The 17741-nt window shown below is 36.3% G+C and overlaps 1 protein-coding gene across 1 annotated transcript in view; it reads right to left on the reverse strand.

Moving 5' to 3' along the window:
- Positions 1 to 116: 116 nt before the first annotated feature.
- Positions 117 to 17741, reverse strand: part of ABCC4 (ATP binding cassette subfamily C member 4 (PEL blood group)) — a 315245-nt gene continuing 297620 nt past the window's right edge. The window contains exon 31 of the mRNA XM_077158537.1: positions 117 to 4324. Within this exon, the coding sequence (XP_077014652.1) occupies positions 4223 to 4324 (102 nt within the window). The 3' untranslated portion in view covers positions 117 to 4222. The remainder of the gene's footprint in view (positions 4325 to 17741) is intronic.

Raw genomic sequence — 17741 nt, forward strand, 5'->3', positions numbered from 1 at the left:
ACAGAACTTTTCAGAATTAGATGTAAAACATATACTCAAATTTGAGAGGAGTGGCTTTTAATGTCACCACAGTCAAACCCTCTGAAAGAAAAAAACATGAACTTTTAATTAGCTTTTATAGGGACAATTTAATCAACTGATACATGAACAATTCACCCAAATGTCACAATACTAAATAAGTTTCATTTCCTCAGTGAATAGAATAAAGTTGTTACTTTACAAGTTAAGATACCATCACTGGTAGTATCAAAGCATTTAGCATTAGACTGATTTTTATTTAAGTTTGTATCTCATTCTTACTAACAGATATTAAAAATATAACCCAGAAAAATCTTACAGTTCTTCATTTTTTGTGTTTATTTTGGAATCGGAAAGAGGAAGTAGGATTTATTTTATTAATTGGTTAGAGGAAATATTGACTTTTGGTCTCTAACATATTAAGGGTTTCAAATGAGGATAAAATTTCTGCTGTGCCCACAAGACAACCATGGAAAGGACTCATTTTAAGAATTTAGCAGCAATAATTTTCCAGACACAGATTACTCACTTTTAGATGATTGAAGTACTTACTGAATTTGAATTTGAGACTCTAACAGAAAAACAAAGCGGAGAACTCTTAAGTATGTTACTTCTAGTAAACTCAATCATGAAGTATGACACGACAGCAAAGTGTACAGAACAAAGTGTGGTGAATAATTTTATAGAATGAATCATCACCCTGGAAAGAAACAGAAACATTCAAGCATCCTAAAAGCTTCCTCTGTACCCCTCCCAATTATCAATGTCTTCCATGTCGCCCTAGTTAAGCACTGTTCTGACTTCTTTTAGATAGTTCCTTATTGATCTCTGAACCCTCACTGCTTAATACAGTGTTGGCAAATACTGTTCTGACTTTTAACACTATAGTTTAGTTTTAACCATTTTTGAATGTTGTATAATGGAATAGTGGTAGTTAGATTCAGGTGTCAACTTGGCCAGGTGAAGGTGTCTAGTTCTACTGCTGTGGACAGGAGCCAATGGCATGTGAACCTCAACTGTTGCTGATTACACCTGCAGTTGGCTAGGAGGTGTGCTTGCTGCAATGAATGATGTTTGATTTAATTGGCTGATGCTTAAATAAGAGACTCATCGTGTCACGGCCCAAGCAGCTCAGCATACCTCATCTCAGCCCTCGCAGGTCAGCCCAGGCCTTTGGAGATGCAGAAAGGAATCACCCTGGGGAAAGTTGTTGGAACCCAGAGGCCTGGACAGAAGGCCAGCAGAAAGCATCCTGTGCCTTCCCACAAAAGAAAGAACCTCAGTTGAAAGTTAGCTGCCTTTCCTCTGAAGAACTATACATTAACTAAATAAATCTCCTTTTATTGAAAGCCAATGTCTCTGGTGTGTTGCATTCCGGCAGCTAGCAAACTAGAACAGGAATCAAAAGTATTCTTTTAGGTCAGGCTTCTTTGGATTAGTATTATGTTTGTAAGCTTCATGTGCATTCTTGATGTAGTTCAATCACTTTCATTGCCGTGGACAGCAAAGTTCATTTTCCGTCAGCTGTTGATGAGCATTTGGATTATTTCCAATTTTTGGCTATTAGGAATCATGTTTCTAGGAATGTCCTTTGACACATCTTTGTGCACATATGTACACCACTGGAATATAATTAATGGGCCACAGGGTATACACATGTGCAACTTCAATAAATGCTGTCAAAATGTTTTCCAAAGTTTTTTCAAAATACACTCCTTCATAGACACCACACTGCATGAGATTCCCGTTGCTATCCTGGCTAACTTAATTGGTATTCTCAATCATTCTGATTTGAGCCATTCCAGTGGATGTTTTATGCTATCTCACTGTGGTTTTAATTTGCATTTCTCTGGTAACAAAAGGGAGCTAAGTACTTTCCCAGTCATTGGCCATTTGGATATTCTCTTATGTGAAGTGTCTACTTAAGTTTCTCGAATTAGACTGTCTATCTTTTCTTAGTGTGTTTTATGAGTTCTTTATTTCTCTGGTACTGGTTTAGCCTGCATGAGACTTTTTTTCAGACTTCAGCCTGCATGAGAATCATCCTTAGGGCTTGTTAAAACAGACTGCGGGTCTCCACCACCAGAGTTTCTGATTCAGTAGATACAGAAAGAGACACAAGACTTTTCATTCCTATCGAGTTACCAGGTGATGCTGATGCTAAAGATCCAAGGATCACACCTTGAGACCAAGTTCTATAGTGTTTTAAATGTAGCAGCAGTAGATGCTTTTTGTTAGTTTTGAACAAAGTCACCTTAAACAAAAACCCCCAAACATCAAGAGCTTATACTTGTTCAAGCCTGAGGTATATGTTAATATTCTCCCATTTGGAAGGGGTGCAACTGGCAGACGTTTCAATCTGTCTGAAATCCATGGATCTGGTATACCTAATTAGCCAAGAGAACCAGTCAATGATAGAAGACAGTCACAGCTCATAGATTTTGATCTCAGAAAAATTCATGGGCTTTTCACCCGCAAGGACATAAGTCACTAAACCATCTAAGAAAAAAGTACAGATCTGTGAGTGGAGATGAAAACTGTCATTTATTTCAACCGAATTTTGCTTCATTAAAATATTCTATGATGAAGTTAAAACAAATAAAACAGAAACATGTTTATAAATGCCTTTAACCTCTAAAGACCAAATATATACACATTTGAACTTGGTTCAATAAACTTCATCATCACTGCTGTTACTTCAGTCTCCTGTAATACTAACCATGACTATAAATGAACAACTTGCTGGTGTGGTTTATTGGATAAATATTAACCATATACTTCTAAATACAGACAATCAAACAGTACTACACTCAGTGTATTTTGGTAGTTTGCGCTGTGTGTGTGTGTGCTGTTTAAGGCTTGATTCTATAAAACATCTATTTCTCTCTGTTGAAAAATCCAAAGACCTACCATATAAAAGCATATAGACACATGCACACATGCGCATGTGTGTATATATGTGCATTAACATGTACAATTTGAGGGTACTCTGAGAGGTCATGGGAATAAACTTTAAGCCATGACAGTTACCTTTAGTAACCTGACATAGCATAGCTACCACATAGTTCAAAGAAAGGCCAATGGGTCCTGGGAAGTACTGTGGTTTGTTGATTTATTAATCAGAAAGACTTAAAAGAGACTGCTATTAGTGGTCAGAAGTAAACTAACCTGGGCAGGCCCAGAAAGTGAACCTTCTGGATGCATCCTAAGAACATGCTGTACAATTACAGTGCTCACCATGATTTTCAGTTTATCTTGCCAAGTTAAGGGAGCCTATGCATGTAATTCAGAAAGAATCAATAATGGCTAAACCAAAGGGTTTATAGTCAAGGGAGGTAACCCTCAGTAAACCAAAATCCAAATAACACCACATTTTTTTTTTTTTTTTAGGAATTAGAGGTTTTACTGTATTTTGACTTTTTTCAAAATATCACCATGCTGACATAAAACTGCAACAGGTTCCCATGTCAGAGTCAAACAAATCTGAAAGCCAATCAGATGGTGGTACCTGAGCCCTTCATTATCAAATCACGTAGGGCTTCCATTCTGAGTAAGCATTTTTTCCTTCCTTCTCTTTTAGACCATATAATAAAATAAATATTGGCCTTTTATATTTTGCCATGTGGCTATTTTGGGGTGGTAGTAGTATTACACTCTTTTTATGTAAACTAAAGTATATTTAAAAATTTTCCTATTAGTTTTATCTGTATTATTTTAACCAGAGGCCTCTGGGAGAAATAATGGACCCTAGTTATGTTAAAGAGAGCAGTAAGACGAAATGGCAATGTCATATAGTCTTCAAGTAGACAGAATCCCTGATACAACTGGATGATAATGTTATTTTGGGGAAGTAAAAAAAAAAAAAAATCTGTGATAACTTTGTCCTGTAGCCTACAAAATGGGCTTTGGCTTTGAGGTCTCTTAAGGCACAAAACCTGGTAGACAGATTTTATGGGTGGCCAGCACCTCTGATTTGGATTTAAAACAAAACAAAAACAAAAACAAATAACAATTAAATAAAAATGATGAATCATTTTGTTAGAGTTTGCAATCATTATGAAGTTGGTGGAAAATTCAAATAAAATAACATCTAGGATGTGTAAAAACTTGCTGCTAGTGTAAAAAAGAGTACAGTATGGTTTACACAGTGTAAAACCTATTGGAAAATGCCACGGGAATAGATGATTCCAGCATGTTGGAAGAATCACAGTGCTGTCTCAAAAATAGCAAAAGGCTGTCCACTGGAATTGTTCATAACCACATGTCCATTGTGAGTAATATCTGGATAATTCCTTCTGAAGTATACCTATAAAGAAAAAAAAGGACACGCATAAAGAACATGTTTAAAAGTTTAAAACCCTCTTCTCTAAAGTGATGCATTTGTATGTTTGCTTCTTCAAGCAAAGCAAATAGTATCAATGGTTAAGGCACAATTAAAAAACAGGTATGTATTTATTCTATGGAGGAATTAGCCCTATTTAAATCCTCAGAAGGGCTGGGTTCAATGCCAAACAATCTGTAGGTACACTTTAGTTCTGATCATTCTGATTCATAGATAGGCTTTTATCATTACATTAAATTGATAAGCAAAATCATTTTACTGCCTCAATACCTGAAGATAAATTAAAAACAGGATGACAAAGGGGCTGAGAAATCTAGCCTCTGCACAAAGGTTTCTCATTTTCACACATAAAATGAGCACAATGGATTTGGATGTTAATATCAGGTGGTAATCCCTATATTTTATAAACTATGATTGACAAGCATTGAAACTCTGCCATATATGTATGAAATACCCCAGCATTTAATTTGTGCTGCAAAGCAGTTATAGGGCCTACAGAAATGTGATCTATGGATAGTGGACCACAATGATGAAAAGAGAAGCAAAAGCTTTAACAATGACTCAACCAAGCAACTTCTCTAAAATGTAAGATGATACCAAATAATAGGACAGTTCTTTGCCAAGCCTTTGAGTTCTTGAATTCTACCAATTTCTAGCTGAACTAGAAGAGATACAGGTTTTCTGATAAATGTATAATCAGAACATAAAGAAAATGAAATGCTGTCAAGCTTCTCTGTTCCACAATCATCAGTTTTTAGTAGCTGTATCATATCTTGGTTTCTTGACAGATGCACATAACAAAATGAAATAATGTCAAGACTTGTGAGCCCTTATCTCAAAAAGTGTTTAGGTGAAAAAGGACTTCAAATGTAATTTTTTTTTTCAAAGAAGCATGTGAAAAGTTTTGTTTGAGTCTTTAAAAGAGAAAATGCACCATCTATCTGGGGTTGACACATGTCATAGCTGGGTCTCTTAGTTATACTATTTTATAAAATTTGGCTCCAAATACATTTGTGGGTGCTGTCAACAAAGTTATAGTTGGAGGTAATGGACTTCATTTATAAAAGAGAAAATCACTGAGACACCTACCTACATATTAAATATAGCTTTCTTTTTCTCTCTGTTTGCATACTTGCTACTTCAAAAACACCATTATATACAATATACAAAATACTATATATTAAAATGTCACTTAAACTTAAGGAGAAAAATAAGGAATTCTTCACTAATTGGATCCCACTGGGTAAGAATTGAGACTACTTCCATTATAATGCAAGAATACACATTTTTTTTTTAAGTTTCATATCATAGCCCTCCCTCACCTTTTTTTTAAAAATTAGTCACATTTTATGTTGTTATATATCTAAGTATTCTCTAAAGGGCTATTTCTTGATGAAAAATAGAAACTAAAAAACAGCCAAATGAAAATATACTTCACTTTCTACTGCTTGATAATCTCCCCAAAACAAGCCATTTCCTTTCCCATTCCCACTCAATGTATTTTTTCATAAAGAGAAAACTGATATCAGCAATTTTTAACAAAAATGGTTTTATCTTCATGGTCTAAAATATTTTATTAAAATCAAGATTCCTGGGTGGGCCACGGTGGCTCAGCAGGCAGAGTTCTCGCCTGCCATGCTGGAGACCCAGGTTCGATTCCCAGTGCCTGCCCATGCCAGAAACAAAACAAACAAAAAAACAACAAAAAAAGAAAAAACAAGATTCCTGTGTATAAAATCCTTGATTTAACCTTTCTTTTTCTCCTGTTATCATGTTTTATAAAAGATCATGGATGACAGAAGTGATATGAAGAATCCTCTGTACATTGTGGGTATGAAGAAAGTTGAGATGACTGAACACACCTGAGCTGGGTCCTCATGTCCTCAGCTACGTCTGGGATGCAGAAGTCCAGTTTCAGCTCTCCTGGGACTCACTGCTGATCCTGGAACATTTATTTGCCCTCCCTCCATCCAGGCTGCCTCATCTTCAAAGTGAGATAACAATGACTCACTCATAGGGACTAATGAATGGCTACAGGGTGCAGGCTGAAAACTTGCTAAGTGTTGGATATAACTGTGATGCTCTCTAAGAAGGGGGTCTTGGCACGCAGGAAGTAGCAGCATCACCCACCTCAAATGATGAAAACACCACCTAGGTTTCCCTTTTGTGAATCTGCTGATTTCATCTTTAAAGAACACCAGAGTCTTAGAGACACCATTAATCCACTGAATATGGTAACCCAAGAGGCAGAAAGGGGCAGTTATAAGATTATAAGAGTGGGAGTCAGGCACCAACACTTACTAACTGGTAACTGTGATAAGTTATTTAGGTTCTTTTGCATCAGTTTCTTTATGTGCCCAAAATGCCAGGTGAGAAACACTGTAGTGATTAAAGGAGGCACTGTCATAAAAGTCCATGTTCAGGGGCAAGGAGAATATAAGCTGGTGAACGTCAAGTTTCTTGTCCCTCTTCCCTTCCTTGTCTCTGGTTTGGTTCACTCTAATTCCTTTGTGTAGACTGAAACTCAGTATTGAGTCCTAGCTCATTGATAAAGCCACTATAATGGAATTAGAGCTCACTAAAAGCAACAAAACTATACGAGCCCCTGTGCAATAATAAAGGAAAGCAACTGGGCCTTTGTTCCCATTTTCTTGGTAAGGCCCCATCTGTTGTGTTGACTCTGGTTCAAGACTCTGTCAGTTCATTCTCATTGACCTGCATGGTCTTAGTTCAATCCCTGTAACTCTAGGCCTTGCATCCCTCATCTTTAAAGCAGGTCTAATGCTGGCTCACTTAATTGACAGGCATATTGTCAAAGTTAGGGTTCTGTGGATTTACAGAGAACTTCTGCCTTTAAGAGAGGGAAATATTAGCTTCTCTCTCCCCACTCAGAAATTACCCCAAAGAGCAAAGTTATTGAGAAACAGAAAAATACCTCATCTCTGATGAAATAAGGGGTCTTTTCAAAACCTTGAATGGCAAAATATCTAGAAGGCCTGTCATATACAACTGGACTCAAGAGGGGTGTGATAAGACTAAAAGAAGATGCCAGGGGAGTGGATCTCAACAAATACGGGAGAGCACAATGGTCCAACTAATGGGAGTACCCTAAGGTGGGCTCAATGAGAACTCACGTAGACACCATCTTTGCCTGGAACATGTACATTGGTAAGGAACTGTGAGAATAGAGACTCTGAAATATAAGCAGCTTTGTAACTGCCCAGCTCTGTAGCTAGGGAGAAGTAAATGTTAATTTACACTCTCAAGCTCTCTCTCTCTTTAATGTATACACACACGCACACACACATTCTCTATTAAGCAGGAAGAATTCCCTTTAGTGTAGAATAATGTCCTAGTTACAACTACACTGCAAATAAATGGTCTGGGAAAAATAAATTTTATTCAAAGGATAAAAAAATGGCACTAATTAAAAAAAAGAAGTAACAGAGAACTTAAGCAATATACTAACAAAAAGTGCATAAAGGAAGAAAAACAAATGACAGGTGAAGAACAAATACTCACTAAATATCACAAGACAAAAGAAGGTGATGAAACGTGAGCTGACAGAACTTAAGAGTGAAGTTGAAGAGAAAAATGAAAACATCAAAGAAATTACAGTTATACTAAGGGTAGCTACCTCAAAAAAACAATGGGACATACAGGATAGGATTAAGAAAAGCAAGCAAGATAACAGGAAATTAATAAATAACTTTAAAGGATTAGAGAGATGTAATAGCTTTATAAAATGGACAAAGGACATTTTGTTGTGAATAGAAGTCCTTTCTCGATTTCTTTTTCCAATTGTTCATTGTATGTGTATAGAAACACTACTGATTGTGGGGTAGTGATCTTGTACCCCATCACTTTGCTGAATTCATTTATTAGCTCTAAGGGCTTTGTTCTGGATTTTTCAGGATTTTCTGTATAGAGGATTATATCTGCAAATAAGGAAAGTTTTACTTCTTCCTTTCCAACTTGGATGCCTTTTATTTCTTTTTCTTGCTTAACTGCTCTGGCAAGAACTTCCAGAACGACGTTGAATAACAGTGGTGACACTGGGCATCCTTGTCTTGTTCTTGACTTTCAGGGAAAAGCTTTCAGTCTTTCAATCCTACCATTAAGTAGGATGTTAGCTGTGGGCTTTTCAGGTATGCCCTTTAACGTGTTGAGGAAGTTTCTTCTATTTCTAGTATTCTAAGTGTTCTTATCATGAATGGGTGCTGGATTTGATCAAATCCTTTCCTGCATCAGTTGAGGTGAACATGCATATTTTCCACTTCTTTCTGTTAAGGTGGTATATTACATTAATTGATTTTCTTATGTTGAACCAACCTTGCATACCAAGGATAAATCCCACCTGATCATGGGACACAATTCATTTAATATGCTATTGGATTCAGTTTGCAAGTATTTTGTTACGGATTTCTACATCTGTATTCAGAAGAGATATTGGTCTATAGTTTTCTTTCCTTGAGGTATCTCAAGTTTTGGTATGAGGGTGATGTTGGCCTCAAAGAATGGGTGCTCCCCCCTCTTCAAATTTTTGGAAGAGTTTGAGCATAACTGGAGTTATCTTGGCATATTTGGTACAATTTCCCTGTGAAGTGTTCCCTCCTCTTCAAATTTTTGGAAGGGTTTGAGCAGAACTGAAGTTATCTTGGCATGTTTGGTACAATTTCCCTGTGAAGTGTTCCCTCCTCTTCAAATTTTTGGAAGAGTTTGAGCAGAACTGGAGTTATCTTGGCATGTTTGGTACAATTTCCCTGTGAAGCCATCTGGTCCTGGACTTCTCTTTTTTGGGAGGTTTTTGATTACTGATTCAACCCTTTAACTAGTTATTGGTTTGTTAAGATCTTCTATTTCTTTTTGAGTCAATGTAGGTAGCTGGTGTGCTTCTAAAAATTTGTCCATTTCATTTAGGTTATCTATTGGTATACAGTTATTCACATTATCCTCTTATAGTTCTTTATTTATGGGTAATAATGTCTCCCTTTTCATTTGAATTTCCTTATTTGTATCTCCTCTCTTTGTTGTCAGTCTAGCTAAGTGTTTGCCAATTTTTTTCTTATCATTTCAAAAACCAGCTTTTGTGTGGCTGATTCCTTTTTTTTTTTTTTCTATTTCATTTTCCTGCATTCTAACTTCTGTTATTTTGGGCTTTGTTTGCTCTTCTTGTTTCTAGTTCTTGTAGTTTTAAGGTTAAGTCTGATTGGAAGTCTTTTTTCTTTTTTTAATGAAAGCATTTAGAGATATAAATTTCCCTCTCAGCACTGACTTCACTACATCTCATACGCTATGGTATGCTATATTTTCATTTTCACTCACCTCAAGATATTTCCTAATTTTGCTTCAGATTTCTTTCCTCTTTAACCCATTGGTTGCTTGAGAGTATACTATTTAGTTTCCACATATTTGTGAATGTTCCCTTTCTCCCTGTTATTGATTTCTAGCTTCATTCCACTGTGGTCAGAAAAAATGTATTATATGATTTCAATATTCTTGAATTTATTGAGACTTGCTTTGTGACCCAATGTATGGTCTATCCTGGAGAATGATCCATGTGCATTTGAGAAGAATGTACATTCTGTTTTTGTTGGGTGTAGTTGTATACATGTCTGCTAGGTCTAGTTGTTCAGTGTATCATTCAAATCTTGTACTTCCTTATTGATATTCTGTCTAGATGTTCTAACTATTATAGAGAGCAGTGTGTTAAATTCTCCTGCTATTAATGAAGAACTGTCAATTTCTCTCTTCAAATCTGTATTTGCTGCATATATTTTGGGGCTCTGTTGATAATATACATATTTGTGTGTGTGTGTGTGTGTATATAATTGTCACATCTGCCGTCAACTGCCCCTTACAGTATGTAATGATAATCTTTGTCCCTTGTAATTGTTTTTGACTTAAATTCTATTTTATCTGATATTAGTATAGCCACCTTGGCTCTCCTTTAGTTACCAGTTGCATGGTACATTTTTTCCATCCTTTCCCCCTCAGCCTACTTGTAACTTTAAGGTGAGTCTCTTGCAAACAGCATATAGTTGGGTCTTATTTTTTTTTTTTAATCCATTCTGCTAATCACTGCCTTTTGACTGAAAAGCTGAATCCATTTGCATTTAAAGTCACTACTGATAATACAGAACTTTCTTCTGACATTTTACTATTTAGCCTTTATAAGGTTTATATGTTTTTTTGTCCCTCACTTCTGTGAATGTCTACTTTTATATTTATTTGCTTCTGTGTGTGGTGTACCATGTTGAGTACCTTCTCATTTCTATCTGGATATATTTTCCATCTATTTTCCTGGTGGTTATCATGGGGTTAGGATTTAACATCCTAAATATTTGGTACCATATTTCCATTTAACTTCAATAGTAGCATGTACATATACTTTTCTATTGCCCTCTGTCCCCCTACTTTTCTTTGTACCTATCTTTGAACACTGTATGTCTAAAAACATAGATTTAGCATTAATTTTTATGCATTTGCATTTCAGTACCTGTAGGAAGAAATGGAGTTACTACCAAATAAAACAATATAACAATACTGGCATGTAAATGGTTACCACCTTTACCACTGGTCTTTATTTCTTTATCCACTTTGAATCACTGTCTAGTGTTTTTTTTTTTTTTCCTTTCAATCTGAAGAACTTCCTTTAGCACTGCTTATAGGGTAAGTCTACTGGTGCATGCCTTAATCTTTCCCTAATTTTTGAAAGAAAGTCTTGCTGGATATAGAATTCTTGGCAGACAAGTGTATTCTTTCAGCACTTTAAACACTTCAGCTCACTGTGTTCTTGTCTCTGTATTTTTTTGATGAGAAATTGGCACTCAAACTAATTGGGATTCCCTTGTATTTCATGTTGCTTTTCTCTTGCAGCTTTCAGAACTCTCTTCTTGTCCTTTGCATTTGATACTGTAACCAATATATGAATGGGCATATATTTTGTCTTATCTGTCTTATAAAGTCCTCTGTACTTCTTAAATATGCATATTCACATCTTTCATTAAGTTTGCTGTCATTATCTCTTTTAACATTCCTTCTGCTGTTCTAGATTGCTAGCTGCCGCAATGCAACACACCAGAGACAGACTGGCTTTTTTTTTTTTTTAGCACTGCTGAATTGACCCTTGCTGTCCCACGACAGACTGGCTTTTAATAAAAGGGGATTTATTTCATTAGTTCTTCAGAGGAAAAGCAGCTAACTTTCATCTGAGGTTCTTTCTTATGTGGGAAAGCACAGGATGATCTCTGCTAGCCTTCTCTCCAGGCCTCTGGGTTCCAACAACTTTCCCTGGGGTGATTCCTTTCTGCATTTCCAAAGGCCTGGGCTGAGCTCCGAATGCTGAGATGAGGTATGCCAAGCTGCTTGGCTGTGCTACGTTGCACTCTCTCATTTAAGTACCAGCCAATTAAGTCAAACAACATTCATTGCAGCAGGCACGCCTCCTAGGTGACTGCGGATGTAATTAGCAACAGATGAGGTTCATGTACCATTGGCTCATGTCCACAGCAACAGAACTAGGTGCCTTCACCTGGCCAAGTTGACAACTTAATCTAACTACCATATGTCTACCCTTTGTCAACTTGGCAACTACACGCATCATCACCTTAAACAATATCAAGGTGCAAAAAATTCTCTTCTGGCTGCGGACCTGTGAATCTCAAAACAAGTTGTCTGGTGCCAATATGCAAAGGAGGATATTCACAGGATACAGGTTTACATTTCCATAGGGAGAATTTGGAAGGAGCACAGATGTAAAACCTGCAGGGCAAACATCATTGGATTTCAAAGTCTGAAAGTCATTCATCCTTCGGCTTTAGAAAGCGGCAGTCACCTTTCTTTCTTGTTTCCTTCTAGGACTCCCATATTGCATATATTGGTGTGCCTGATGGTGTCCTATAGCTATCTTAGGCTATTTTTGCTTTTAAAATTTCTTTTTTCTTTCTACTCCTTAGTCTGATGCATTTCAAGTGCCGTATCTTCAAATTCACTGATTCTTTCTTCTGCCAGGTCCATTATACTCTTGAAAGTCTCTCAGGGCATTTTTGCTTCAGTTACTGTGGTCTTCACCTTGAATAGTTCTGTTCTTTTCATTAAGACTCTCCTTTTGCTCATTCACTGTTTTCCTGATGTCCTTTACTTCATTCTCTTATTTTCCTTCACCTCCTTTAGCATTTTTAAGATTATGTTGTTAAAGGTTTTGTCCTTTATGTCTTCTGTAGTGATGCTTTCTGGATTTTTATACTCTTTCTTTGGATGGCATTTGTTTCTTTGTTTGCCTTGTGCTTCTTTGCTGTACGCTGCACATTTTAATATTTTAAAATGTTAACTCTGGGATTTATTCCCTGAGATATGTTTCTTGATTTTGTAACCAGCTGATGATAAGACAGAGATACTGCTGTACTTCAGCCCTCCTATCAGGGAAGTGACCAAATAATTTTTATAACCACCAAATTTAAATTCAAGTAATTTCTTATTGCTATTAAGGGTACATTATTATTTTTCTTTTCTATTCCATTTTTCACTATTTCTTTTCTAAAAACATGCTGGTGGGCCACGGTGGCTGAGCAGGCAGAGTTCTTGCCTGCCATGCCGGAGACCCGGATTCGCTTCCCAGTGCCTGCCCATGTAAAAGAAAAAAAAAAATTGAAAAAAAAAACAAAAAACACATGCTGGTCATAACTGACTAAATGGATTTCACAACTCCAGTAATGAATCATGACATGAAGTTTGAAAAACATTCTACTTTAGAAGACAGTCTTTAGCCAACTAAAAGATGAATGGAGAAATTATAATTTTAACTAGATAAGTTAAATGAGAGGTTAGATATTTTTAAATATTTAAAGGTGAATAGTAGAAGAAAAACTATACGCAACTAAAATTTAGTGGTAGAATGGAGACTCAATGAAATATGTTTTAACATGGAGTCAATAATAAAGAAATAGAGTATTAACTATTACAGGAAGTTAGGGTTACAAAATAAAACTTTCAGAAAAAATGAAAGGAACACACAAAACAATAAACAAAAAACAACAGAATTCAAAGAAAAACAATTAAAAGGCAAAAAAACAGAGCACTAAAAACTGAAAGCCTAACATGACAGAACTCTGATAAAAAAACTGGCCTGTAATTTCAACAAATGTAAATGGACTAACTAATCTGCTAAAAGTACAAGGCTAAGATTAAAGCACAAAGCAAAACCTAACATGCCATATAGGGGAAACACACCTATGGTTTGACATTAATAGACAGTCAAAGACCTACTAGGCAAGTAGAAATAAAGCGAAAGCAGGAGAACAAATCTTAGTTTTGAACTTGCTTGAATTCAGAATATGATTAAAAATTATTAAACTCCATACCTGGAGTAGTTAGGTTCAGGTGTCAAATTGGACAGGTGATGGTGCCTAGTTGTTCTGGGGCTGTGGACTTAAATTATCTGCACTGAAATTCATCTATGGCTGATTACATCTGCAGCAGGCTAAGGAGAATGCTTTCCACAATGAATGATATTTAATTTAATTAGCTGGAGGCTGAAAAGGAGAACCCAGCACAGCTTAACAGCCCAGCACACCTCAGCTCAGAGTTCAGAGCTCAGAGCAGCTATGACCCAGACATTTGGAGATGCAGATAGGAATCACCCTGGGGAAAGCCATCTGAACCTAGAAGCCAAAGAGAAGGCTAGTAGATGCTGCTGTGTGTCTTCCTATGTGACAGAGAAACCAGATGAAAGCAAGCTGCCTCTCCTCTGAAGAACTATAAATTTGTAACTAAATAAATGCCCTTTACAAAAGCCAGTCCAGAACATTCCACAAACTGCTTATATAAATTGGACAGAGGAAAGTATTAATAAATTCCAGATGAGTAGACATATTATAGACACTGATTACAAGGCAATGAAAGAAACACTGAATAAAACAGAAAACAAACATTAAAAAAAAGCTATCACCAGGAAGTTTTAAAGACCTATGTGCTGCTCCGAAACTGTTATGTACCCCAGAAAATGCCATGTTCTTTTAATTCATTCCTGTGGGTGCAAACCTATTGTGGGTGGGAACTTTGGTTAGGTTACTTCAATTGAGATGTGACCACCCCATTCAAGGTGGGTCTTAATACTTTTACTGGGGTCCATTATGAGAGGATAAAGGACAGAAAAAGCTGAGAGAGTAGAGAAAAAAGTCCTGGTATTGGTAAGAGAGGATCCACAGAAGCTCAGAGAGGAGGCCACTGGAACCAGATGCTGAAAGCAATGAAACTCAGGAGAGAACAACCAGCAGATGCTGGCCATGTGCCTTTCCATGAGACAGAGACATCTCAAATGCCAGGAGTCTATCTTCAGGGCCCAGGTATCATCCTGTTGGTGTCTTAATTTTGACATTTTCACAGTATAAGAACTATAAATTGTAAGTTAATAAATCCCCATTGTAAAAGCCAATCCATTTCTGTATATTGCATTCTGGCAGCTTTAGCCAAACCAAAAAAATCCTACCTCTTAAATAATTCCTGGGCCAAAGAAGAAATCAAAATCCGAATTGTAAAATATCAAAAAGAATAACAACAAAAAAAAACAGAATAAAATTTCACTATGAAAGCATTACATATTAGAATTGATAGGATATAGCTAAAGCAGTATTCAGAGGAAAATTCACAGCCTTTAATATTTACATTAATAAAAAATAAAGAATGAAAATCAGTCATTGAAGAAGAAACTATAAATGAACAAAAGCTGAGAAGAACTGAATTAATAAAGGTGCAAGCAGAATAAATTATAAAATAGAAAAAAGAATAAGCTAACAAATCTAAGCTGATTCTTTGGGGAAAAAACATAACAGTTATTTAGCTAACATAATGGGAGGAAAAATGGGAGTAAGTAATAGAGAAAGCACAAATACTATGCAGCTATTAAAAAGAATAACTGTATTTACTGATAAAATCCCTGAGATACCTATTAAATGAAAAAAGTAATGAACAGCTATCATTTGGGCTTAGAAAACAGAAAGACCACATATTCACATTTTACTTTTGCACAAAATCTATCAGAAAACGATGCCAGGGTTCCATCCTGGGGAAGGAACTGTGTGATTTGAGATAAGAGTGGGAGAGGAACATACTTTTCACTTTTATGGTTTTTGAATTTTGTAGCATTACCATGTAGCTGTTAAAATAATGATTATTAAAAATAAATTTTAATGATTTTGAGTCTTTAAAGCTTATAGTTTTTGGACATTTGTTTTTATTGGGAGATAAAGGTTCAGTCTATAGCTTTTTAAAAGAATGATCAGGCTTTTAACATTGATAGAGTCCTTTTATTTTTGTAAATTGCTCTATATTCTTCAAAGCACTTAAACATACCCTATCTCATCAAATCCTTGAAACAGTGCGAAAAAGTTGGACAGTACAGGAGGATCCAGAGGCCAATGGGCTGCCAAGTGCCTCCTCCACTCACTCAAACTGGGCCACACTCCTTGAATCCAGGATGTTAGGGCTTCATAGCTTTCGTTACCAAAAATATTGTATTTGGTGATTTCACAAATAGATAAAATAGCACTCCCATTACTGGGAACAAAGAAACTTTAAAAAGCCCAATTAGGTGTGCTTTTTCAAGGAAGGGAACGACAGGCATTCACTCTTCAGCTTTATGTATTTAAAAAAGTATTTTCTTTACCTTTTCATGGATCATCTAAAAGCATCAATCAGAGAGTGTGACTCAGCTTGCCTGCACTAACAGTTTTAGAAAAGCAACTACGTGGTCAAGAAAATGTGACTTGGCAATACCTTTTTGTAGATGTTGAGTGTTCTCTTAAACAAATACATTCTAATCTGTTCAGAGTGAAAAGCTTGTTAACAGACTAATCCCCATGGTGTTACAGTTCTGAATGAGGCATTGATATTTGATGCTTGCATGTTTAAAAGGCTGACAATCTGACAGCTTGTTCTTCTAAGAGGACCTATCTATGCAAAAATAATGTCAAGAAGATACTCGACTCAGATGAGAATCAGGGTATGTATTCCTTACATCTTTCCCTAGAGGTGACCTGAGCCAGTGAGTTAGGCAGGACTGAGATCTGAGAGTGAAGCTCTGCCACTGTGTAAGTTGAGGTGACTGGCCCCATCTTGGGTATTATATGAAATGAGAAGCAGTGTTTTCAAACTTGACACCAAATGTTGTACCCTAGGGCAACACATCAGCTTCACACCTGCTCTCCACTGACCAGAGGAGATCTTAGGTAAACCCTTCAATCTTCTCATCCATAAAATGGGATCAAAAAGAATTGTCATGTCAAGTGAAATAACACTTGTAAGAACTATGTAAACTCTGTAAAGTAAGTTATAAAGAACTACACAAGTTATCGTTAGATGAAAGATTACTGGACCAGGCATTAACAGATCCCTAATTCTACGACATACCTAGTTTTCTGTGTGTATTTTATACTCCAATTTAAACATTTATTTTAAAAGAAAAGATTTCTAATTTGATGTCTGCTGCAGACTAGTATGACTGTGAGCCACCAGACTTTTGTAGGGCCTTAGGCTTCTCATCCATTCACTAGAGCACAGCTTTAAAATTCTATGGTCTACTTCTTATTACTCAAGGTCTTGATAATATAATGAAAACATTTTTGAAGTGGGGACTGTGACACATAGGTGCACATCTCTTTGATGTGAAATGCCTGAGGTCAAAGGACAAAAGGGGGTTATAAGCTGACTGGTTCTACTGCAAATATAAATTTAGATTATGAAGGGAATCTCAAAGGACTATCATGTCTCATGAAGGAAGTTTTGATTGAGAGACATTCTAGTAGTTGAAAGTACTCTGTAAATATCAGCATGGAAAAATATAGTGCTCCTGGTGCAGCTTTCCTCTTCATTCACATAATACATATATAAGTACTTATGAGAAGTTCAGAGCAGAAACTTTGTCTCTAAACCTAGGTTTTGAACTCTGACTCAGCTAGCTATGTATTTCCTTCCCCTCTCAGTGTCTTAAATGGGCATAATAAAAACAGAACCTATTTCCTAGCACAGTGCATGGCACATAACAAGTGTCAGTCATATAATAAAATAATAACAATAATTGCTTAACCTGTACATTACCTATCTCTGCTCATCTCAACACTTTGGTTTATATTATCAGTGATTAGGAGCTGTGTGTAAAATGTTTGTTAGTACCCAACCCAAGACTATGCGTGCACAGGCATTTACTGAACAGTTTTGAGGATGGAAACAGGATTCAAAGAAATTTCCTATCAATAGGTGGAAAGTACAGCTCCTCATTTCTACTAAGGAGGAATGAAACAGAAGGAAGCCTTGGTTTTATTTTGGATAAATCTTTCATACAAAGATAGATGCTGGAATATGTTTTCTGATACTGTTATCTTTA

The sequence above is a fragment of the Tamandua tetradactyla genome, chromosome 4 (genome assembly GCF_023851605.1).
Source record: "Tamandua tetradactyla isolate mTamTet1 chromosome 4, mTamTet1.pri, whole genome shotgun sequence".
In the NCBI taxonomy this organism is placed as follows: Eukaryota; Metazoa; Chordata; class Mammalia; order Pilosa; family Myrmecophagidae; genus Tamandua; species Tamandua tetradactyla.